Source organism: Seriola lalandi, unplaced genomic scaffold (assembly GCF_002814215.2).
Source record: "Seriola lalandi dorsalis isolate HSWRI2012SDOR001 ecotype SW California unplaced genomic scaffold, Sedor1 jcf7180002054879, whole genome shotgun sequence".
Classification (NCBI taxonomy): Eukaryota; Metazoa; Chordata; class Actinopteri; order Carangiformes; family Carangidae; genus Seriola; species Seriola lalandi.
The window spans coordinates 54,722-81,602 of NW_019525432.1; the positions used below are offsets into that span (position 1 = coordinate 54,722).

General features: G+C 40.6%; 1 protein-coding gene across 2 annotated transcripts in view; it reads left to right on the forward strand.

Moving 5' to 3' along the window:
* The window catches only part of LOC111671475 (CMP-N-acetylneuraminate-beta-galactosamide-alpha-2,3-sialyltransferase 1-like), a 58,751-nt gene that overhangs the window by 12,239 nt on the left and 19,631 nt on the right, over positions 1-26,881 (forward strand). For both annotated transcript variants that reach the window (XM_087179912.1, XM_023428574.2), the window contains exons 2-3: positions 21,097-21,768; positions 23,978-24,171. In XM_087179912.1, coding sequence (XP_087036038.1) covers positions 21,478-21,768; positions 23,978-24,171 — 485 coding nt within the window. In that variant the 5' untranslated portion in view covers positions 21,097-21,477. The remainder of the gene's footprint in view (positions 1-21,096; positions 21,769-23,977; positions 24,172-26,881) is intronic.

Genomic DNA, 26,881 nt, shown 5'->3' on the forward strand with positions numbered 1-26,881 from the left:
TTATATCAGGCTGTGGATACACAGACTTACGTATCCACACTTATTGGCAGCATAAATACATTGTGTGTTTTGGTATTTTCATAGAAAGAAAAATACAGAATATCACCGATCTAATGGGCAAGATTAATGAAATCGTACTGTCTGCCATGTTTAAGATGCTGTGTTTCATAAGCACACGTTCTTTTTAAAATTCATTAAAGCGCAATTAAAAACAGACATATCAAGTGGTGCTGCTAATCAGTCTAATCAACACAGGGAGGTCGGATGTTGAAGAGGCGAGAGCGAGAGACATTAATCGAGACTCAACCTCTTCATCTTTGATTTCAGAGAAAGCTCAATGTAGAGAAACTGAAAAAGGAACTGATGCAAATTGATTCATCTAAGCACCAAAATATAAATTGCTTCTCCATTTTCTCATTAATACAGACTGTGCTAAACTAATGAACAGTGTTTACATCCATCACAATCCCTCAAATACCCGCGGTCGCCGCCAGACACAACACACACACACACACACACAAACACAGAACACACACACACACACACACACACACACACGCACTGTTTGTTGCTGTTTTGATCCTCAATTTTCACACACATGAGGCATGATCACAACTACTACAACATGATCAAAGGCTTCCTGTTGCCCATGACTACTTATTGATCAGTGGTATGGGACGTGCATGGCTTCACATCAGAGTGGCTTGAAGTGTTGTCAGTGGAAAGCATAAAATGAAGCTACTGCGCTATAAACTGAAATTAACCCAGTGTTTTATCTGCTGAATCCAGTTTCTCACCTTTCCAGGCTGATTCATAGTATGAGATCACAATATGCATCAGTCTGCTTAATATTTTAGACGGACAGGATCCCTGACAAGAGCCCAACACACAGAGGAGGTACAAGTTTTATGTGAGACTGTCATACAGCAGCGTACATCACTGAGGCTGCATGGGACTGAAATCCCATACAAATAAAGTGTAGACTATATATTTTAAAAGTATTCCCGATGCCTTGTGGAGCTGTATTAAAAGTTAATGTGAGTGGAAAGGTAAGCAGAAAGGCAAACTATTCTTCAAACACCTGCAGAGCAGCCTCAGAGGGTTCCTGTTGAAACCTTCACAGCCCCCCCCCCCAAAAAAAAACCTTTGAAGCGCCCTAAAAAGCACCCTACTTATTTACAGTGAGGGATACGTTGACTCAGAGTATATGAGCTCCAGGAAGGTGCGGCATGCCAAACAGAGATTGCTGACAGAAAATGGAAAAAAAAAAAACATTTCCTGCTTAATATTAAAACTGTCTACCTCCCGAGGATAAGGCCTGCACCTCGAGCTGATATTTTGTTGCTGAGAGAAATCCCCAGAAATTCCCCTTTTCAGCTCAAAGGTAGATTATGTAAGATTTATGTAAAAGAGCACCCCCTGCAGGCACAGCAAAGAGTGACGAATCAAAACAAAGACGGCCTCCCACTCTGTGCTCTACATTTATCTAAAGGACAGGATGCAGGAGGCAAAATAAATACACCCCACACCCAAGACTTCGGCTACGGATGTCTCAACCACAAATTACTCTGCAAAAGAAAATCACAGTATTATCCTGCGACTATAGCAGTAGCTGCACAATAGCAACAGAAAGCTGTCTGTAAGATGTCAACATCTGCGTCATTGCACCAATAAACTCTCACAGTGTACCTTAGTCTTATATATCACTAATATGTCGCTTATTGGAAATATGCCATTACCAGTGTACACGTCAGCTGATATTTAATAAGAGTCTCACCCTGTTATAGTTTGTAGAGAGTTCTGACAAGTTTATTTTTTTTCCTTGTTAGCAGCGTGGCCTTAGGGATAGAAACAACTGTTGTCATCTGTCAGTCCACCACTTTCATCCAGACTGAAATATTTCAATCATTTAACATATATATATATATATATATATATATATATTAATTTTTGTCTGCTGATGGATTGCCATGAAATTTTGTACAGCAGTCACGGTCCCAAGAGGATGAAGTCTACTGACTTAAGCGATCCCTCAACTTTTCCACTAGTGCAACCATGACGTCAACATTTTCACCTTTCTGTTGAATACATTTATTACAAAAAGGACAGACGTTCATGGTTCCCAGAGCATGAATCGTAATGACATTTGATTTAGTGCCACCTGCGGGTTGAAATTTGAGGCTTTGAGGGATATTTCTTGAGAGCTATTTTGCATGGATTGCCATGAATCTGGTAGAAACACTCGTGAAGATAAATTGTAATGATTTCTCACGTTGCCAATATTTGTCTAATGTCATTAACATCAACCTCAGCTGGACTTTGTCTTTACTGCTAATTAGCAAATGTTAGCATGATCAGTTAATATAGTGAACAAAGTAACCCTTACACTGGCTAAACCTCAACATGCTACCCTTGTTATTCTGCGTACAGTGTGTTAGCATGCTGACTTTAGCATTAGCTCTAAGCTAAATTCTACTTAAGAACGGCCTTAGAAAGATGCTAGCAACTGTAAAATAGCTGCATGCAGTCACAATTCTTTCAAGAAATTTAATGAATCGTTATCAAAAATCTTAGTGCGTCCTGTATCTTCAGACCATGTCTTGTACAGGAGCTCGGTGTCAAAATCTACTTTTCAAACTTTGCGTATTTCAGTTGACATTGTTCCTACATGGTGTAATTCTCACATGAGTTTGAGGTTAATCAAAGTGACCAACTGACACACAGAAAACCTGCGGCCAGGTAGTATTCACAGGAGTCTTGGTTCATTTCTGGGGCCGAAGGCAATATATAATGAAGCTGCCGTGTGCAGTCGACTGTGCGGACTGGGCACTTGAAGGTGTTTATATACAGAGTAGGAAGAATGTGAAAATAATAATCACTTGATGAATGTGAAAAATAGTGTTTATATTAAGTTAAAATGGTGGCATTTGTCATGTTGCTGTAAGTAATTGTTAGTGCAGAGTTTGAACATGCTGGAGCAGTTTTTATGCGACAGCTAAATTACAGCTGATCCAAGGTGTGTGATGAGGACACGTCGTAGGATTTGGTGCACAAGGAAGGCAATTATCCAGAGGGATTAGAGCACAGCTAATACTTGGAAATGTGCTTATTTGTCCATTTGATAAGACATGGGAAGACTTTAGTTGAAAAAGCAGAACTGAGCAACAGACACAGGTGATTCTGTTTATTTCCTTGTCTATTTGTTTAGGGCTTTTATATTGGTGACTTTAAAATGTGACCGCCGGCTGTTTATAGATTTTATTTGGTTCGTATAAATTGACTCACACTGACTGACATTTGCAAGAGTCACAGTGTCAAACTTACGCAGCTATTCAAAGAGTTCATCATTTAATGTCACTTACAAGACAATTCCCAGTTATTATTAACCCAGTTTTGAATATTCATGTGATTCATTATATTTCATAATTATTAACATTGGTGTTATCAGATTTAATTACACACAGAACAGGCTGACAGCTTTAATGCAAAAAAAAGAGTAGCAAAACAATATGCAGATTTTTCTTTTGAGCAAAAAGTGCACAGAATCATCACGAAGCCTCTCGCGTTGACACTTTAAAGAGAATCCAGCACATTTGTGAGGAGAAGACATTCAAATATTGCTTAGCCAAAACCAAATAACACGAACACACTCACACTGTTTATCATGAATAATTTTGTTAGAGGATGAAAGTGTAAAGAGCACACTAGTCTTCACCACATACAACGTTTAGATTTCTGCCCTTTAAAGGTATCAGCCCTGTCCTGATCGCCCCCCCCCCACCCTCCCAACTTTATGACAAATATGCTCTGCCAAAAAAAGAAAAAAGCTCTGGAGAAATCAAATGGGTGAAAATGTATCCTGTAACCTCTGCTTACAATCCCCAAGCTCAGCCGGGAAAAAAAAAAAAAAATGTTCTGTTTGCACATTTTCTTGTGCTACAGAATGAAATTCATTTATTTGACTTTTGGTTTGACATTTATGCAAAGTACTCCATCTGAGCTGAGTGAGGCATTCAGGGAAATTTAGGTGAGAGGAGAAAAGTGTGGGCAGAAACATTCGTCCACTCCACATGGGCTGAAGTGACTTGCTGGCAAATCGCTTTGTAGCGCTCGCCGATCATTCTCCATCTGTAGTTTATAATAAGATGGACTTAGTATCTTTCCAGGGCTGCTCTTACCTTTGTTGTGCCTATAAAATGTTACTCAGTTTAAGGAATTATAAATGTAGTGAGTTTCTGTTTTCATTCAATTCAGGCAACGTGAAATATCGCCACTTGTAGATGATAAAATTCAGCCTTTTAATTGTTGGGGTTCAGTTTGATAATCTGAATCTAGTACTGAGCCCACTTATCCTGTCTGAATCTTCGTTTTTCTCTTGTCACATCCACTTAGTAAAAGCTTTCAACATTTGTCAGAATGTGAAACATCAGTTGTGTTCTGTATTTCATCAGATGAGAGCGCAGTGGTTAATGTTCACAACCAGACGCTGAAAATTAATTTTTCAGCCGAAGACATGACATGTTGATTAAATATGAATCTGACATGCTGAAATAACAGGTGTAGCTTATTTACTTTTGCACACACTATTCCCCAATTCGGAACTTATTAAGGCATCAACCTTGATTTATCTGTAGCTGTGGGTTGGTAATCAGCCCATGCCTTTGGTCCATACTGAATTTATCAAAAACTATTGGATGGATGCACATATACTGTACATGGTTCCCACATGATGTACTGTAGCTTCCTGACTTTAGACCTTTCCTCTCGTTCTTCCAGTTGGTTGCGAGTATAATGTCTAAACAGCTGTTGGATTGATTGTCATGAAATATGTTACACATATTCAAGTCCCCTTCAACTGTTATCAGATTGGATCCCTTAAAGGGATGTAGCTTGGGGCTTGGCTGAGGGTGGTGACTGTTTTGTTGTGACATCACAAAGTTACAGGAAGTCCTGACGGCTCGTTTTAAGGCTCAGTTTCTGAATACAGGTTGTGTAGATTTCTCTGTGGACTGAGGCTTTGATACTTTCACAGTATTAATATAGAACCTAGACCTGATTTATAATCAAAGAAGGACATGGACATCTACCTTTATACAATATGGGACCTTTAACATTTCATCTCGTGCCATCATCAGATCAAAATTTCAGTTTGTCCTTTTATACTTTGGTTTAGGATCAAACATTTGCTAAAACATTAACATTCCCATCAGCCTCAGCTGTAGTTTGTGTTTTGTGCTAATTAGCAAGTTTGCATTTAATTCATTATCAACGTAGTAACTGATACTTTGTAACCGTACTTAACCGATTTTAATTACTGTAGCACAACACTTTACCTTCATTTTGTTTCTGTATTTACTGATAAGAATATAATATTGGAAATCTTCTCCTTATTCATGCAAAATAGAAAATCTAGTTTGTAAGAAGTCAGTAACGGGTGAAATGCATCATTAAATATTAGCTTTATGCCAGTTGTCAATAAATATCTGCATTTTTATTTCAGGGACACCAGTTGTTCCAGCAAAAATACACCCTGTGCTTGAAGACGCCACTGATGGAGAAATGTCTAGTAGATACTAAATCCAAAACAGATGGTACATGCATCAGTAGATTATTGAAAATGCTTTGCATGGTTTCATTGGAAGGAAACAGAAGCAATATTGACACTGTTACCAACGATAACTATTCTGTAAACTTAACGGTTGTGAACTTTGTACTGTAAACACACTGCTCTGTAAACAGAGATATCGAACATCTCCAGTGAGCCAGCCAGCTGTGCTGAGCCCTCCAGTACAAACACAACATTGGATTAGTGGGAATCAGTGTGATCAATGTGATTTCTAATCCATTTTCTAATGGCTTCATGTAATTGATCCAAAAGGTCTGAGAGGACAAAAACTCCTTTACTTACTCACTCACTCACTCACTCAGACGTATGTAAAGACAGAGAGACATTTAGTTGTGATTATACTCTTACTGTAATGAGGCTAATCAGATAAAGAAATCTAAATGATAATATCGCAGTCCTTTATTAGGTTAATATTGATTATTTGAGTGTATGTACCTCCACCCAGTGACTAAGCACTGGTTCATTTCTCCTGTATCATCCCAGACCCGTCCTGAGTCTCCCTCTGGACCCCCTTCCAGGCTCATCCCCTGGTGGATGAGGCCATCACCCAGCTGCTCCACAGTCCGCCCTCCCATTTAGATGACTCTGATAGCACTGCGCCTCTAACAGCGTACTGCTGCCATGCAGAGGCTCCTGTTGTGTCCTGGATTACAAACTATCTTGCCAACAGCCCGCGGTTGGTATGATTCCAGGGGCCACCTCAAGGCGCCGTCCTGTTATCTCTCATTTGTCTTCTTATCTCCAATTTGAGCTTCACGTCGTCCCAAGTTAAAGAAAGACTCCTATGAAACGTCAGTTACAGGATTGAACACTGATGAGAACAGGGATGGCTTCAGGTGGTGTCTGTATGGATTCATATTAATCATCCAGGTAGTGAGATGTCAAACATAGTTTAAAACAATCCAGTGGGGTCGTTACTAAATGGCTGAATGGCTTCTTAAAGTCTGCTGTCAGCTGAAATTCCTCTGCGTTTGTCTCCGTGGAGGCACCAGGCCTCCTGATGAACGAGGACGTGTTTGAGGAAGGAGTCACTTTATAGCGATCTAGTGCATTTGTCCTTGTTTACTGAAGGAATGCGCTGAGGTTATGTAGACGGATCAGACGTGAAGAGAGAGAAGGAGGTATGTGAGGGGGAGTCAACATCATTCAGACAGTGAGAATACAGTGGTAAAGGACTTTGTAGCAAATTAAAAAGATGCACTACAAAGCTCCTTTACCACAGATATCCACTTAGCACCACAACACAGGAGTAAGGAGCCGCAGTGTGTGACTTTCCATATGATCTTATCCTTCAGTGGCATCCTGCTTGGTTTGGTATTTTCTCTGACTTCTAATGGCTTATAGCAGGTTCAGTCCAGTGAGTTATAACTGAGGCGGATTGTCATATTTAACAACAGCAATAATCCTGTCAAATGAGTTTAAAGTTTTCCAAAAGTCTCTTTTTTTTTGCTGACATTATTAGACTATTGGCTGTATATCACATGAAGCCTTCATCTCGCATCAATACCACACTTGTACTTCCAATAATGTTTTCTCTTCGATCTGTTATTCGTTTTGTGCTTCTCTGTGTTTTGCATCTCTTTGTAGTTGTTCTGCGTCTCTTTGTAGTTCTGTGACTCTTTGTGGTTCTTTTTTTGTCTTTGAACTGAGCTCTGTGACTTTCTAAAAAAAAAAGAAGTTTTAACAGTAACTTCGATGGAGTTTCTGGCCTATTGGCCCCCCGAGACCCTCGGGCCCCTTGAGTCTGTGCCCGGTAAGCAAGGTCAATAATCCATCCATGACTGCAGCCGATACTCGCAAGTTAGTTTCTTTTGTGCACCGTTTCCTGAACAACACGTCGGCATCAGGTCTTTGCTAGCAGCTGAACTTAAACAAGAAATGTGAATGTGAAAGTGTGAATTTTACATTTTATATGAGACAACATGTTTCATTTAAAGGAGAGCTCAAAATAATGAATATGTCTGTCAATGATATTTCATTCGTCGCCTAGATGGAAGAATAAAAGCCCTCAGTAATCATGCTCATTAGCGGCCATGATCTTTTCCTTGTGCACTTTTCCAAATTGCACACGCACCTGCATAATGATTCATGCAGTAATTACGCATGTTTCAGTCGGTGTGAGTTAATCTTCCTTAAAGTACTGACACTGTAACTTTGTAGATTTTCAGAGAGGCAGCATCGTTCCTTCTTGTGTCCATTTGAGGCCAGTTTATTGATGTGTCAGGACTTTTGAGTAACAACTAACTGGAGTGGCTTTATACATTTCACATGTGTAAGCACAAAACGGTTTTAGGTTGAAGTGGTGGGCTGTGGCTTGTGAAGTTTGGAGAAGCATCTTGTATGTTTTTATTTTGCACGTGTCCCTGTGTATGTGGTTATTTGTTTGTTCGACTGTCATGTTTTCATCAATGCTTGTGCAGCATGTCTGGAAGTCACTGATTACTAATAACTGAAATTACAAAATGAAAATAATGTTGGAATTTACATTCACATGCACATGGTAACAACCACTATCAATAAATCCTCCCTGACGATGAGACTTTCTGGAGTCAGACAGTATTTTCCAAGGCAGATGATAACACTCTGAAAGGCCCACTTCCACATAATGACAATTAGAAAAAGAATTGCTGATAATAGTTTTATACTTTTATGAGGTAAAATTTTAAAGGGGCTATTTGAAGTTTTCTCTGCCGCCGAACGTGGTTCCTTGCTGGGAGCGGGCGGGGGTGATTTCCACTTAACAAGAGCTTCAGCCATCGTTGCCTTTACAAGGCAAGATGTTATAATCCCCTCTATAATAATATATAATATAACATTTCCCTCTGAGCTGCGCTACATCTTCAGGGAAGATTGGAAGTTACAGTGAGTCGCTATCAGAAAAACGAGATGGTCCGGAGCAGCTTTTATTTAAAATCTAATTTTGTGACTTTATTTTCTACTATATTACATATTGTTGCCGTGATTTGAGGTGGTCCATAAAGGTCAACAGATGTCACACTGAAAGTTAATACACTGTTCTTTAGACCTCGACTGATTTTATTAGTGGTCGACACGGACAAATTCCACCACGTACTGATCCCAGCACTGCTGATACATACAGAAACAAACTAGCTGTCTGTGGGTCTCTGACACAGCCAGAAGGCTCCGAGTCCAGCCAACAGTCCACACGGTGGCCCAGTACCGACTACGTGGGGTGGGGTGGGCAGTGGGAGGGGGGGGGCTCACATTATTAACAACCTGCAGTGGTCCGATAACACTGTTGCAGTAGATTAGACAGGCCAGAGCTGGCTGTTCTTCCTGAGGAGGTTCAGGTTATTTAATGCAGCCTGTCTTAATCCCACACACTGTAACTGAAAGGTCTGCCAAAAAAGTCCATCTGTTCCCTGCATATAGGCTCCTCGAATATATATAAACTTCTGAAAGTTTTAAAAAGTTTTTGGGGTCCTTTCATGTCGTGGTTGATTTTGAATGGGACTATAAAAAAAAGACCATCTGTGATTGTTACTTCACTGTAGAGCCGTATATCTTTACCGGCTCTACAGTGAAGTGACAAACATTTGGGCATTAACTCCCAAAGCATATAGTCAGTATACTGTATGTCGAAATCTACAAAGTGGAACTATTGTATGGTTTTCATCAAGTTCTCATGGGGACCAGAACAATTTGTAAAAACACTAATAGAAAATATCTCCTCCTACACGAGCATCTACACTGTCTCCTCCATCGCTCCCTCCTCTGTTACTGGCACACATTGTCATAACGAGGAAGCTAGTTAACGGCGTGCAAAATACTGCAACTGTTTTGGCTCAAGAGCTTTTTCACAGACACACATATCTACAGCACTGCTACAGATCCATAAGTAACAGGAAGTCAGTCATTTTAATTGGCAGCTCGCTTCATGTGGAGACCACCCAGACAGTGAGACCACCAAGGAAAGCTGGTTGGTGAGTTACTTTGAAAATGTAAACTATAAATACTTAAATAGAGTTTATTTTATCAGACTATTTATTAGAGCTCTGTAGCTTTTATTTTGAATTCCTCCTGTTAAATATTTTATTTAAAAAAAAAAAAAGCAGTTTTCTGAACTGCTCCAGTTTTCTCTGTCAATTTGCTGTTGCCGCTGTTGCTGTTGCCAATAATGAAAACTGAATGCTTCTCTAATCTGTTTCATATTAAAAGCTGTTCAGCTGGCAGAATACGGACACTTCTCTGGAAGTCTTTTGTTGTGAAACATCTGCAGGAAATGAAGCAGCTGAATATTAATATAGCATGGAACAACCAGATTGATTAAAGAGTATAAATAAGTCAGGTATGAGTTAAAAAGCAAATTCAGATTATTTGAATTTACAATTTTTGCTTAATTTTTGCATGGGGCTGATTTGCATTTGCTCAAACAGATCGAGGTTTTATTCTGCCACTGACTTTTAATTGGCAGTCCTTTTAGACAGCTCCTGTTGGACTTACTTCTACAGAACAATGCAAATGCAGCACAAGTTCCTTACCGATCAGAGTAGCTGGAATCTGCATAGAGCTGCATGGTGTTGATTCTCGGTTGGTTCAATAGTATTAGTAGAGGAGTGACTTGATTCAGTATTGATATTGACTTCACCAGGACTATGAGTCTTTAGTCATGCAAGCAGCTCCGTGGGGCTGAACTTAGGCACAGTGGTGGTCTGAGCTAAATGCTAACATCAGCATGCTGACAAGCACACAATGACAATCCTAAAATGCAGATGTTTTGCAGGTTCATTATGTTCGAGGGGGGGGGTTGATTCTAAGTGGATTCAGTAGTATTACCAACCCTGTCATATTTCCTGATTTCAATATTAAATCAAACGAGCTTTAACGCGTTACTTACTTATGGCACTGTGTTCCACTGTGGAGCTGCTAGTACTGTGGGTTAGGAGAGAAAATTGGGATCATCAGGGGCAGGGAGTCTTTGTTCCAGAACAAGACTGCAGGCTAGAAAGTGAGCAGTGAATGCTTAAAATGTCAGCACTCAGAAACACAATCATCAAATCACTGCTATTGATCAACAAAGATATATCAAATTTCCTGCAGGTAAACTAATATGGCCCCTGGGCTGGAGGGTTGCAGTCAGCTTTCTGACAGGTGCTTAAACCTGAACAACAGAATATACTGTTCAGTCCATGTTAGACTTTTGGTACATTTAGGCAACGAGATCTCCTTCGTTAGTGTTCCAGGGGAAAATCTTAGTTAAAGGAAACCATTACTGACTGTTGGAAAAAGACTTGATGCCAATCATCGTTTTCTGAGTCAGACACTTTGAACCATCCACCCTTCAATCCAATCCTCTAGAAGGACTTCACAGCACTTCCTGCTGCGTTATGCTTCTGAACATAAACATAGGTTCTTTCAAGTATGAACAAACAACCAATGCTGTCGATCTCTGGAGAGGACAGTCTGCTTTTCATGTTCTTCCTGACAGAAGTGAATTTTTTCCAAATGCAGAAGTGGATCTGGAACGAGATCATACACAGACTGAACTCCTCAGTGGATCTGACTGACACACTGATAGAGAAATCACTCGATTTGGAAAAGAGAAGAAAAAAAAATTTATATCGGCCTTGTTGTTGTACTGTAGTGACAGATCTGTCATCCCCGCCTGATGTCTGAATGATGATTGTCAGAAATTAAACAAAGACAGCATCCTTGTGCCATGCAGTTGAATAGGACCGCTTGCACTTGAAAGCACGCCATTTCAAACATGTCTCCTTGTTGTGAGCCAAATCTGTTGAAATCCTTGGAGGATTCTTCCTCACTGTAGGCTACTTGTTTCAATGTGTCGTCAGTCCCCAGTAGACATACTGCCTTGGCCTCTGATCTCATTTTGTGGCTCACATTTTTCACATCTACATGAAGAAGAAAATGTAACCCTCTGGTGTGAAGCTGCTCTAAAAAAAAAAAAAAAACGAGAAAAGAAAACCGATCACAAACCCTGAACATAAAGAGCCATCAGCATCATGGTAGACATATTTATGTTAACAAAAATGCAAATGGACCGGTTTATTTAATTCAGGGCTTCCCTCACCCTCCCCTGTGCTCATGATTAATGGGACAGACATTGCCTGTTGGATGGAGAACTTCCTTGACAAAACACATTAATACTGAGGCCTGTTTTACATTCTTTTTCCTGGCTGGATCTAGCTATCAGTGAAAGTGCAGGAAAAAAATTGGCCTGCATGCAAAATGGCCTCATCACCACACAGAGATAAAAAAATATAGGCGATATATGGGAGCTGGGTCACCAGTATCCTGGGAACACGGATTTTTTTGTTGACAAACGTGCAAATCGACTTCGATGAGGCATCCCACATCTTCCGCTTTGTTAATGATTAATGAAGCAGACGTCTCATTTTGGACAGAGGACGTGCCTGACAACACACATCAATAATCTCAGCTGCTTTACATTCTGTCCACCTTGCTATCAGTCGAAGTGCAGGAAAAAAAACAAAACATTCGACTGCATGCAAAATGGTTGGGAGATTTTTCCGTTTGAGAGTAAACATCAAAACCAATTTTCAGGGGGAAGCTGGAGCTGCAGCTACCTTTACCTGTGTTTGGTTTTACTGCAACAGGGGCTTTTCCAATCTGAGAATCATCAGCCGGCGGATACTGAGCTGGGAAAAGCAATTGGCTTGTACAAACTGTGGCCCTATACCTCATATCGTGTGTTATATACATTTATTCATTTCATTACCATATTCATGCATTTGTCCAAATGTAGAGTTTTTAAGGTGATGAGCTCAAAATGGTATGATGAGAAGTATCATAAAGTTTAATCAGGAGTTTCCTGAGCTACCTGGTAGTTCATCTAAAGTTGAAAAACAAAGCCCACTCTTTTTTTTTCCCAAATGTAAAAAAATCATTCAGATTCTTTCATCCACTAAACTAATTATTTAGCCGAGTGTAAATGTTCACCTGCATGCAGTATGTTAATTAAGATTTTTTTTGTTGTTGTTTTGTTAACTCACATAGTTGATGTTAAATAACTACAGTTAAAGATCCCCTCGGACGAAAATCAAATGTAAATATATGATGTTTAAATAATACAACAATTGAGGGAGCCTTCCGTATGGGACAGCCGAGCCGTGATGCAATCGGTCTTCAAATGCAGCCCTTGGAGGATGCAGCCCCTGAATTGGGACAGTTTTTGTCAGTAAAGAGAGCGAGAGTTTGCATTAGCAAACCCACAAACACTGTGTCAGCCACTGCCAGTTATAAACTAACAAACAAACATACAAGATGCTACCTACACGAACTGTTCCGGTCTCCTAGTTGCGGTGCAAAACAGAATCAGCAACAAACTCCTCTGAGTCTGGGTCTGACTGAGGCTGAAACATGTGTCTGAGTCTCTCTGATGTTTCCTCCTCTAACCATCTTGATACTCTCACCAGTCAATCTATAGCGCAAGCGGCGGGGCACAAGGAATTTCTCAATAAGGAAGTGAGCATAGATGTGCTACCAGCCCCGTGTAGTTTTTCTTTTATAGCATCAAAAAGCAACAGATGGTGTCTTAAATGGTCACTTGCTACAGCTTCTAAGATACTGTCAGCTTGTTTTATATCAGGCTGGGTAAGTTACCATTTCAAAAGCAGCTCTTGTGATTTGAAAATTGTACTCTTTCAGATTGCAGCTTCCTCAGAGCTTCATTTCCTTGAGACTTTGTAAGTGCAATTTGAATTATTTATCATCTACATGCCATCTTTGTATAATTTCCCAGACATATAGTACGTGAATTCAGCTTTAACTGCATTAATTAAACGTATAATTATAGATCAGCATATATTATAGCTTGGATGTTAGTAATACATTTTAAGCCCGAGTGATCCTCCAGTGGGTCAGCCATTTACAAACTTGTGCTGTGCATGTAAACACTGTTCAAAAGTGACAGAAATTCATTTTAAATTCTAACGCAGATGCAAAAAGTATCCAAAGATACCAAACATGTCAGACTGAATTTTGGGGAAATGTAAAGTAAACCCATAAGACATGCAGCATATTTTCACTTGACAGAACAAAAACACTGAGCGCAGGTTTTGAATATTTCACTCAACATAATATAGCTGGAGTGGAAACAAGGTGATATACAATATACCATACTATCAGACAGAGGCGAATGGGGTTATTTTTTTACATGGGGGGGGGGGGTCTTAAGGGGCTTAAATGGTAAGCCTGAGCTAAGGGAAATGCTCAGAGTCATAGTGTGAAGGTTCATCTCATCTGCACTTCTCTGTGCTTATATTCAGTGACATGAGCCCGAGGTGAACGAGGCAGACTCACAGGGAGTTAACACACCGGGGAAACTTTATTGCTCCTGGCAACTGCAGGTACATGGATGGGTGTGAAGGACGTGACTAATAAGAGTCTGCAGTAATCAGTGGCAATGCAATGAGAGAATGTCTAAGTGAGTAATACAATTTTGGGATAATAAAATTAAGAGTTATAATCAGCCGCTGAGCCAGGGCAAAATGAGTAAAGGTCCGTTAGAGTTATGTTAATAACAGTAAACCTAACAGCAACAAGGGCATAGAAGAAGCAGGGGGTACATGGTGTAAATGGAAAGATCACTATCTTTCAGCAAGAACAGACTGCCAGAGACAAACCACAATCTTATGATCGCTAATAACAGCAACACAAATGAGTGCTAAAATCAATAAAGGTGATGTCATGTACTTACAAGCACAAATAAGTTGTTTTTTTTTTCCCCATATTTGAATTAAAACTAGATGACAGCTTTTTGCTTATGCTGCCAAGTAACTGTCAGATTAACGTCATACGGCCCGCAGGCCCGTCAACGGGCCCATTGTGAGGTTCTGAACATGTTCTGATGGAGTAAACCTGTTAGCATTTGTCAATATAGACAGGCTGCGCCTCCTTAGATCGGTTAGAGGCTGTAGAATTCAAATATTTGGTTTATTTTGTGCTAACTATGAGTAGGCCTACATAAATTTAATTTATTAATGTCTCCCAGCATGGTGTACCAGCAGAGTGTGGTGACTGCTTACCGTTTAGACGTGTAGAACTCCGATTCTCTCTCCATTCATCCGTTGTTTGTATTCCTTTCGTCCGTAACGGTCCACAGGTCACAAAAATCAAAAGGGTTCCTTATAAAAGTATTCCAGGCTGTGAATATCGTAATGAGAAGTCCAAAGAAGACAACAGAGCGATTTGTATCCGGAAGAGAGTGAGACGTAATGACGTGTTCTCACAGTCAGGAAAAGCCTGTTTTTTTCTACAGCTTTTCTAACTGATGCTAGTTTGTGGATAGACATCTCCTCTGACCAGTCAGAGCAAAGTAAGGGGGTGGGCACTTCAGAGGCAGGGCCAATAGGCTGAGAGCCTGCTGCCTGAGTTTCTATGACGGACAAGGATCAGCTCTGTTTTGAACGGTTCCAAAAGGTTTCTTCGGCATCAAAACGCTTCAGTATTGAAGAGTATATTAAAGAGTTAAAGTACATTTCTCCCAGTTTTCCTTTTCGAAAGGTGTATTGACACCAGTGAAAAAATTAACTATAAAGCCTACTTAATTAAACTTTTAGGTCCAGAGGCCTTGAAGCTTCGCAGAGCAGTTTCGTGGTATTTTTATATATTCTTCTAATTGTCAACAAATCTCAAAACCAACAATTCACTGGGCGGTTTGTCCCGGTTCCTACCAGTGATGCGCAGATCGGCTGTGACGTCAGCCCTGTTATTTAGAGACCCACACCCAATCACACATTACCATCATTTTTCAGTGGGATATTACATGTGATGATATTGTGACATGTTACACTGAAGTAGAAAAAGGCAACAGGTATTTCTACAAAAGCCTGAACACAGTCTGACATTAAAATTCTCAATGCCACTGCTACTTCCTGATCACAAACAAATTAATAATGATGTTTGGTTGCTGCCCAAAATAAATGATAAATCATAACTAGTTCAGCAATCTAAATAGAGTCTAATTGATGCAAAATGAAGCTTAAAAAAATGTTCACGTCTTAGAGAATGTAATTAATATTTTCCTCATACATCATATATTATTTCACCCACCTGCAACCCATCCGCTGTTAATCAGAATGTTAATTTTTATGACCAGGCCCGCCTGGTCCGGGGAATTACCGCAGTGTCCACGGATAGAACTGCGATCTGCACTTCCCTAGTTTCTATGGAAGACAAAATTTCATTTTCAAAAACAGCTCAATAGTTTCCTAAAACAGCTGGACACTGCAGTTTTCAACAGACAGGAGTAAATAATGTATTTGTTGGGAACTATTTTCATATGTGGATTGATACATATTTAGTGCAGCAGTAGCAGGATGGTGTATGTGTGACTGACTTAAGTTAAACTGCAGTGTCCGTGTTCATGAAGGAATAAGATAAATCAGGCTTTAGTTAGGGTTAGGACACAGACTGTTTATAGATGGTATTAGTCTGTGAAGCAGCAAACGGTCACTTTTGAATGTCACTGTTTTTGATGATGATGTGTAGTTTGTTCCCTCGTAGGAACCTGTATATGTTCACACACACAAATCAGGATGTGTAAACATCAATAGCTAGAAGAGCACACACTCACTGCAGTTTGAAAATGCTTAAAATAACACATTGCTGTTGGACAAAAAAAAAAAAAATATATATATAATAAACCTCTCACCTTCAAAAAGTCAGGGGCTAGATAAACAGCTGCATTTTAAATTCGACCACTTTGCACTCCGCTGGATTTTGAAAGAGTTTCATGAAACCAGGGGTCGGAGACTATTTCCAGCCCAGCGAGAGCCACACAAACCCTCTTTAGAAGCATGAAAATAAAAAAGATTGAAGTCAGATGCTTTTTCTTACAGCAAACATGGTTTTAGATTTAAGGCTTTGAGAAACACTAAAAGAAAAGATTTTTATACTGTACGTCTTTTCACACTGTTCTCCTTGAGTTTAATTAAGTACATCCGACAGCTGACCTGGTATTACTTCCATATCTGTGGACGGATTTCAGAACAATTTCTTCCTTTATTCAAATCTTGTGAGAAGACCTTTCAGTCTCTCCGTGCCCCTCAAATCCTCTTTATGTGCTTGAGCAGCAAACATAACCATGCCTCCGTTTTTATTAAAATAAAGCACTGACTGAAAGTCAATAGCTGTGAAAATGAAATACTCTCCACCAAAGCCAGAGACTAGAGCATGAAGACTCATAGATGTGATGCCATCAAATGTAAAATCTGGAGCTTTTTCATTTTTTATTCTCTGAGTGATATTATTAGTTATGGGGCAGGAATTTCACAGAGGATCCCTCTGGATTTCTTCTCGCTTGCCTTTAACATCTCCTTCTTATTCGTCCCATCTGGTGCAGTTTCAGATACTGAAAGTTGATGAAAGCAGACATTCGGGTTTTTCTTATTTCCAGCTGTCGCATAATAATATTCATATTAAGAAACTGGGCAGTTAGGCTACTTTATTTATACATGAAGGCTTTCTGAAGCCCCTTTTCTCAGACGCGGAAAACATAACATCGTTCATCTGTCTGGTTAAGCAATGGCCTTTTTGTCAGTCAGACATACAGTCGATGTCTGTTATGGGAAACTTCCCTCGCTCCTTCAAGCCACGTCAAGACCAACTTTTGCCACTTTGTTAACGCAGCAGGGACGCAGTAGGAACCTCCGCATCACGGCACTGGCCTTACGAGTAATGGTATCATTAAAACAGTGTGTTCTCTCTCTCCGACCAGCTGCATCAGTGACAGATTTTAAAACCTATTCTACTGTTAAAGCCTCGATCAATGACTATTCTGAGCGCGGTGGGCGTTCACCCTCGTTTCTCTCTTGGTTACGGATCAAGGTTACATCTCCTCATCCGTTTCATTGTTTATTAGATAGAGAGTATTGCTGCAGATTTCTTTAAGCACGACAGCGCAGGACTCACATTTGCTTGATATTCATAAATTTACCTACGAACGATGATTTAAAATATAAGGAAGGGGACAGCTGGTATGATCTCTTGCCCTGCAGTGCAAGGCTGTAAAAAGAGAACATTCTTACTTTTTCGTGGTTTAATAGTGATTTTATTCTCTTGAATACTTGGGATATACACTCACTGAGCACTTTATTAGGAACCCCACACTAACACTAGGTAGAGCCTCGGGCCTCAGTTCTTCCTGTCACTGATTCCACAGGATGTTTGGAGACTTTAAGATTCTGCTCCGTGTTGACATGATGGCAGCACATCATTTCTGCAGATTTTTCAGCTGCACATTCATCAACCAATCTCCTGTTTCTGCCACATCCCTCCCACAGTTGTTTCTAACCATGATTGATTGGTATTAAGGGATCAAAGTGTGGCAAGAAATCATTCCCCACACCATTACACCACCACCAGCCTGGACTGTTGACACAAGTCAGGTTGGGTCCATGGATTCACGCTGTTGAAGCCACGTTCTGACCCGAACATCTGCTGCCTCAGCAGAAATCCACATTCATCAGACCAGCCTACGTTTTTTTTTTCCCAGTCTTCAACTGTCCAGTTTTGATGAGCCTAGTTTTTTTTTTTTTTTTGGCTCCGTTCTGAGTAAAGACTCTAGAGACTGTTGTGTGTAAAAATCCCAGGAGATCAGCAGTTTCAGAAAAGCTCAAACCAACCCCATCATCACGCCACAGTCACTGAGATCACATTTTCTTTCTCTCTATTTTGACATTTGGTGTGAACATTAACTTGAAGCTCCTGACCTGTATCTGCAGGAGGACAGTATCTGCTGCCACATGATTTGGGGCGACGTGCTAATTGGCCGAAGTGTTATCATTTAAGCTGTGTGTTTAATTTCTATGTGTGCGTGCTCTTCGTGCTGCTGCAGCTTTCATCGTTGATGTGACAGCATTCAAATCGGATTTGCAGTGTTTGGAAAATGTTTCTAGGGCCGACCTAGTCAGATTGCCATTGTGACTTTTGTGTAAGAGACATGACGCTGACATGTTCATTTATCTAACGAGGTGCGTGTATTACAGACAAAGCTGCTGCTGCTGAGATAACTCCCACTGAGAGGCTTGGTTCAACAGCAGCAGAGATACCTCTCTGAACTGTACGAGACATATGAGCCCTTTAAAACTGCAGATTTTTGTCTTCTTAAATTGCCCGCTAGTAGCAGAGGTAAGCTGGGGGAGAGAGACAATCTCCACAGAGCACAAACTGAAAACACTTTACTGTAACTACACCCTGCAAAAGTTGATGACTTCTCAAAACTGAAGATTAGGGTGAAAATCTAAGCTCACACACTGCTGCTTGCCACCCCCTCTCTTTCTGCCCCCCCCCCCTTCTCTCTCCCTTCTGAAGTGTGAACAGACGCTTTGCTGTCTCAGCTTGGCGAACTTTGATCAGCGCAGGGTTGCCAGCCTTCAGTCGGACAAGGTCAGGGGAACGAGATGACGGTTGGTGTGTTGTCGAAAAAGGCGGGGGGGGGGAGTCGCCGCCACCTGTTTGAGAATATATTCAGCTTGAGCTCACATCTACCTGGTCCCTTATTGCCAGCGGGCTTCAAACTGAGTGGAGTCAACAGCCTGCTTTATAGAAGTAGGCGTAGTCATTGAAGTGTCCATTATAAGTGTCCCCAGGTATCCTTGTCAAACTCGCTGCCTTAGACAATAACCAACCTTGGGCTGTATGCAAATCCTCAGTCCGCTGTGAGTTACGGAGCTGCGAACAGCAGACGGGATCACTTATAAGCCTTCCTGTGCATTGGCCTGTGTCAGTGCTGCTGATAAATGGCTGTACAGTTTGTTTTTCTGCTCCGATGGCCAGAATGAAATCAACAGGCAAGCTGTGTCGCCCCCGTCTTAAACACAATCCTCTTTGCTTCCCTCCAGGGTGGAATTTGAATGACCTGATCAATTTCTAATCAGGAAAAGACCCGCAGCCTTTCTCTCATCATAATGGAGTTTCCCCACAAATCTTCTGTTTGGAGACCTGGCTCAGAAATTGTTAAGAGCAAAGGGCAGGTAGAGTGTTTCTAGGGCTAATTTTTCAGATGTATTTCTCACCCTGTGTGCGGTGATGATAGCACTTCATCTGCAACGTGGATCTGCTGTTAGCTAAATATAGCACTATATGTGGAAGCCTAAACGCAGCTGCACATCAGAATTAAACCCGGGCTCTGTTAAAGGGAGAGGTGGCCTTTTGAAAAATGTTGAATATGAAACCCCAGGAGGTGCGCCTGCTTTGTCAGATGTGAAAAAGCCGGGGTCTGAAAAAAACATTCCTCTGTTCTATTTTATCCTGGGAGCTTGGTCACAAGTATGTTTCTAACAGACTGTACAGGCTCTGCAGCGGGGCTCGGTGATAGGACTTCAAATCAATGTCATGATTATTTCAAACATTTACCTCATTTACCATTAATGAACGATTACTTTGGCACTTATCGGACTTTCTCTCTTCTTTTTTGAGCCACGCACTTTTCATATTCAGCAGTGTGACTGTGTCCAAGTGGTTAGACAAATTGGTGGCGTTACCTTTGGCTGTCCATGTTGGATTCACCGCCGTCTGCTAGTCGTGACTGATAAGACTTTTTGCGACATGTCTTTTTTAAAATGGGAGTCTATGGGGATTGACTCGCCCCATGTGGCCATTCGAGGAACTGCGGTTCTTCGTTGGCTTCAGTTTCCAGCCCTGGAGGTTGCTGCTCGCAGCAGAATCAGTATATGTAATTTTCCTAAATCTAATTGAAATGTCTGTTTTTCACATTAGATCAGCACAATCTTTCCATATGGCAACTGCTGAAGTGCCCCTTGGTTAGGAATCACTGGTTTAAATGATATCACCTACAACTGGCGTGGGGGGAAATAAAAAAACGTTTAAAATTTTATGCCTTTAAAGTGGCAGACTGGAGAAGACCAGCAGAAAAAGGAGCGAAATCACAGGAAACTGTTTCCCTAATGTACACTATCTGAAATTGTATTTGTGAATGTGGGCACTGTACCAGTGACTCATTTTGGTATTATCCCAGTTAGTAAAAAAGATTTGTGCATTTGGACTTTCATTTTACCTCGGATAACAAAGGCTGTTTCCAGTTATTGACAGATTCCTAACAGTGGGATTGGTGATTAAGGTTGGTGCCTGTTTGTTCCAGAGCTGTAATAATCCTCACAATCAATGGAGGCATTTCTGGTGTTTGACGGTCTTTTTAAGAGCTGAGAGACTGCGACGCATCCTGTGTAATTTGAAGATGAAGAAGAAGAAGAAAAAGGAGAAGAAAAAAAAACAGAGCAATAAACAAAACCCTGAAAATGAAACACAGCCATGCAAAGAAATTGTAGGGTTGATGTGACAGTTTCATTTTGTAACTATTTGTACTGTGAAATTACAAGAACTCTGAGCAGTGCAGAATTTACATCCACTGTCTGCTTATGGTTAAACAGTATTCAGGGTTCACAGGTTGTTTTTCCCTTAATGTTTCCCAGTGTCACAGAAATGTCCTTTTATTTGCCTTCTAGATGGATCATTAAAGAATGGATGACACATCAGTCACTGACCTCACAGAGTCAACATCCCGACAGTCAGCAAAAGTGGCTGAATCTGATTAAGCAGGAGGCATCAAGCTGACAGACCCCGGCTGTGGATTTACCTTCCTTTGGTTTATGTAAAATCTAAGAAGGAAACACATGGATGGATTTTATTGAGGATATTGGTTCCCATCCACATGCTGTGTTTTCTGGAGGATAAGAACAACAGGTTACGCTCAATCCACCACAGAGAGATGTGGTCAACAGGGTCGCTTTTTTTCTCACACCTTCGGGACTCGAGATTTATCATGATGCTATTTTCGTCCGTCGCCCTCCCAAAGTTCCCGGCCAACTGATTCTGACTGTGACGACATGTCTCTACCCAAGCGGAGGAGAATCAGGACTTTTGCCGTGCTCTTTTGCATTATTACCTTCACGACGTTCCTGTTCAGTTACACTTTCCGAGACCCCTCGCTCTACTTCTTCAAGTACGCCTTTCACCTGTCGGACAACTTTTTCTCCAAAGGGCCATGCGCCTGTCAGCAGTGCATGACGGAGCTGGAGGACGACCCCTGGTTCGCTGAGCACTTCAATCAGTCCATCCACCCGCTGATGACCAGAGAGAACAGCGTCCTCTCTGATGACACCTTTAAATGGTGGCAGGTAAGGATTCTTGGGAGTTTTTTTGTTCGTTTTAAGGGGATTTGCATTGTGATCCTATAGAGGACTGAGAGAAACATCCACATTCAGCCTCTGAGAGCAGATGAGGTGCTGAGAACAAAGCCTGTGCATGAATAATATAAAAATAAAAAAACCAAGATCACGCACACTGCTGTAAAGCTCCCAAGGAGTGTTTGTTTTTCGCCACATTGATTGTTTCAAATCCAAGGGATTTTCACCAGGATCAAGTTGTGAAGCAAACTCCCACGCACAATTTGTTCACATTTAACAAGTGAGGCGGTGGATATGGAAATTGTTGTTTTCTCCCAGCATCTCTCCCAAATCTGTGGACGAGGCGGCGAGCGATAGATGTTTATACCATTATAACTTCAATGTATAGCTGATAGCACAACCCTTAGCTCGGCCCCCTGCAACCTGCCTCCTTCAGTCCGACAGTAATAACACAAACGTTGCAAATATTATGCAAACATGCCGCTGTTCATGAATATGTTTTGACTACAGTTTTTCCCAACAGCTTATTAAGGGAAAAAAAATGTAGCCTTCAATACCTTTAAACATTAAAACAATACATAAAGTATGTAAGTTTCTCTCTCACAGAAGATGCGATTGAGTTGTTTTATAGGAAGTGTAGTTTGTAAAGTCTGACTCATGTAAGGAACTGAAAGCCAGTGTGCTGCTTTGATTCCCATTCCTTTTTTTAATCAGCTTCTCAAGTACAAATTCAATTTTCCGGAGGTGTAATACTAATTTGCTGGAGTGCTTCTTTAACGGTCACCTCATGGTTTTATTTAGATAAAGAAAACACGCAGTAAATTGTTTCTTTCCAATTAGAGCTAACGAGATAAAGGATTTTCACTCTTTGATTTCGAAATTCATTGAAGTTAGTTAAAATGAATATCCATGAAAATCCACTAACTTTACTCCAGTTTTCAGTTTTGACTACGACCTGACACTGCAGTCGTTATCTCTGCCTCCCTCCCGTGTGATGGATTTTGTCACCTGTGTGATTGCTGTGAGTGTTAAATGACTGCTCATCTGCAGTGACAGGTGTTTACTGTTACTTCCTCATGTCAGACTCCAGGTCCAGCTCCACAGGAAATATCTAAATGGATGTAATGCCAAGTACAACACATAAAAAATGTAACCCATAATTATTTATAGATACAATAGTTGTTAAAATGTTTTGTGGAGGATTTCTTTTTTTAAATCCCCTTTCTTGTAAATTAGAATTCACGTCAGCTATAGAACTAATTAGGCACCAGCGCTAATTTAATTCTGTCAAATCAATATATACTGTACTTTCTGTACATCCAATTATTAAAGTACAGCTCTCTAAATTAGAAAAGCCCATTGACAAATTGTATGTCACACAATTATACTACCTTTGTCTGGAAGCCATCCAGTGCCTTCGGTGTTCCCACATTCACCTCACACCGTGTCCAATTAGAGGCAAGAATAGAAAAATTACTGCAAGGTTGCCTCCTGTCACTATTCATTTCAAGAAATGCTCCTCACAGGGAGCTTGATGAGGCAAGTGTCACGAATCAACGCGAGTCCAGCCAGATGGCTCGGGCTGTGCTGCTGCAAGGCAAGGGCACGACCTCCAGGTGTACCGGGCTCTTTGTTCCAGTAAGATGTCAAAGCTTACACGTTCCACAGCTAAGTGTAATGGCTGTAAAGGAAGAGAAGCTCATCAGACGCGAAACATGTCTGATGTACATCAAGTAATCTGGGTTTCAGTAGAGTTTTAAAAGCTGTATTTCAGCAAGTATTAACCATATTCAATATCAAATAAAATTCATAAATTGTTATAGGATTTCTCCAGACTTGGCACGGTGGAAAAGGCGCAATAAAAATATTTAGCCCATGAGTCACCAAAACTGCATTAAAGCTCGTGTGAGATTGTAGCAGAACATTCTGTATCCGTTCCGTTTCCAGCCGCCACAGCACAATATGTAACAGCATACGGAGCGCACACATTCCTGCATTTATTTACTGTCTCTCCGAGTTCAAAGCCACCCGAAGAAGGCCAGGCCAAAAGAGCCCCCACAGACGGAGCTAAGCTGCCCCTGAGGTTATTTCAGAAATGTGCTTGGTGTCTCGAGCTCCGCTGCCCTTGTTCAATCACTTCTACTTAAAGTGGCCCTAGAGCCACGGCTGTCTCTGAGGCCTGTCTCTGCTGTGTCACCAGTGGTTGCAGTCAGAGAGGCAGCCGGCCAACTTCAGTGAAGTGGTGGAGGAGCTGTTCCAAGTCATCCCTGATGAGGTGCTCTACATGGACGCCAGCCCCGAGCGCTGCAGGTCCTGCGCTGTGGTGGGGAACTCTGGGAACCTTAAAGGGTCCCAGTACGGCAGCCTCATCGACTCCAGTGATTTCATCATAAGGTCAGTTAGTGCTTCAGTCTTTGGTGTGGTTGCAAAAATAACACAGCCACACACTCTTGACATTTGCAGTGGTATTTACTCATTTTTGTCACTGACAATAGAATCCTTTTACGCTCTTGGACTGAACTCTCATTTCCATTTTCTTTCACACTGAGTCTTATTTTTGTAGCTTCGGCTCAAATTTCTGTCGATTGTGACGACACTGTTCCCACCACAGTTAATGACAATTTTCAACAGTTTAACCAGATTATCTAACCCACTCGATTTGGAGATAAAACCTGAAGTTCGCTGCAGAAATGTTGGCACCACTCCTTCAGTCAGAGCAATAGCTGTCAAGGTCATGCTATCTTTATTTTTTTGAGTGGGAATTTTGGGGATTTCAACAACTTGAAGGGTTCACATTTTGCAGTAATGCATAAATTACATGTTTTTAAAAAAAAATGCTTTTATCAGATATTTCTTAGACTCAATATACTGTATATATATGTCATACTAAAAGTGTTTGCATTGCCAGATAAACATTCAATGATGTTCAGTTTAGTATCACAGTCATAAGTCATCCAGCATTTTTACTTAGAAAATGATTTAAATGATCAAAACACAGTATATGCAGATTTTCTATCTGCTAATAGCCCCAATTGTCCTTCAACATTTATGCTGTTCCAGCTGTAATGCTGATGCTTCTGTTCTCTTTACTGGGCTTTCTATTTTTCACTTTGGGGACATTTGTGCCTTTATTCAAAGGCAGACAGTACAGAGGTGACGGGAAATGAGGGCGAAGACATACAGCCATGAATAATTGAACTTGGGTTGCTGCTGTTAACCACTTGGCCCCATATACCGAGCTTTCACTGGACTGGACCTAACTCAAGTTGGTTTTCATTTTTCATTCAGTTGACTTCAGGTTTTAGTGAGAAGGTCTAGGCCGTTGGTTGTTGTGTGTAACACTGATGAGTCCCGAGACAAATATGTAATCAAACTAGCTGCATCATATCCATCATATTATATGCGTACAACAATGTTTTTTATATATAATTAGTTTATTCACTGGCAGACAAACACTAGACAAAGCCTTCATTTTGCTTTTAGTGTAGCGCTCCCATCTCTCACTGTCACATTCATTTGTGCTGTGTCCCAGCCTGCTCTCAGCTCAGAGGTGTGGTTTGAGGTTTGACTTCACACATCTTCATTCTGCACTCGGATATAACTATAAATATTTGAAAAAATTATCTTAACAAAGCATCAGATGAAAACAATGGAGTATGAGTATTTAAATGTTTGTTCCCTGCCTCAGGGCGGCAGGAAACAAGAGAGGAGTTTGTCGCTCCCTGTAATCTGTCACACTAATTGCAGCTCTGCAGAGAATGAATTGGAAAAGATGGAAAACATGACAAGATTTTCTCTGGGGGGAGGTGTGGGTGTGCTATCTGCTGCAAAACTGTTAATTTCATGATAAAATTAAGCTAACTGGGGAAAAAAACCCTTCTCTTTCAGATTTAAGACTTCAGTGTTCATGCAATATCTCCAGGCTGGACAAATCACAGATCTGAGGCTTGGCCGTCTTTTTGCAGGTTTGGTTAAGACTCAGAATAAATACTGATCTGTAGATGGAGCCGAAGGCTGCAGGGGCGGAATATGCAAATTCCTAAAGAGGAAAACAGTCCAGTGGCTGTAACCAGAGACTGAAAACCAGTGCCTTTCAGATATCCACAATGCAATTCACCCAGATCCTCTAAAGCCCTTCTTTATAGACTATTATGAATATTGAACGGCATTGGCCTATCGGCTAGAGCCTCTTGTTTGTTTAGCAGATTGCGGTGGTAAAATAGATTTGAGTCATAAGAGGAGCCTTTGCATCTGCCTTTGACCGACAGAAATAAGCTCTGTGGCTTTTGAATAATGAAAATGTATAAAGGATATGTTGTTTGACGCACAACCAAGCCATCAAAGCTATTAAGATTGGATTCAAATTATGCTTTTTATTCATCTAAAATATATTAATTGACAGACCGAAGCTCATGCTCGCTAAAATTTTTCAGACATCTTATCTTAAAACTCAGCACACAACATACCCATTTCCAGTTTGTATCTGATTGCAGATTAAAAAAAAGTACATTTTAGACATAAAGTCGATGCTTTTATCTAGTAAATGTGAAAATGCAGCTAACTTTATGGAGTTGAAGACACAGAGATAGTGGAATCACACTTCATCTCTCCTGTAGCTCGGACACATAGACGAGATAAGGGAGAACAATTTGGACCAAACAACAAACAAAACTGGCTCGGGAGACGCTTGTCTCGAATCATGATCAGTTAATTGTACTGGAAAGTTGACCATAAAGGTGAGGAACACAACCACTCTATAATTGTGTATAAGTACTTGCATGAATAAAACAGTGAAAACAAATGAGACTCAGTTTAATACTGCAACAGTGGAAACAAAAAGAAGTGGAGATAAAAAGAAATATGTGATTCACTCTTCATACTGAATCCTTTAAACACTTGTACATGTCACATATAAGATTTCTATAGGCACCCTTTTCATAAACATGAAAACACATGCAAATAACTTTTGAAAGAAGATGTCAGTTATAGTGTGTAGGCTGGACTTGTGTTGCTGACACAGTGTTGACATTTGCTGTTGCTATTCTTGCATGAATTGAATAATATAGTCAGTGTTAATTTCATCAAGAAAAACTGTAATTAAAAT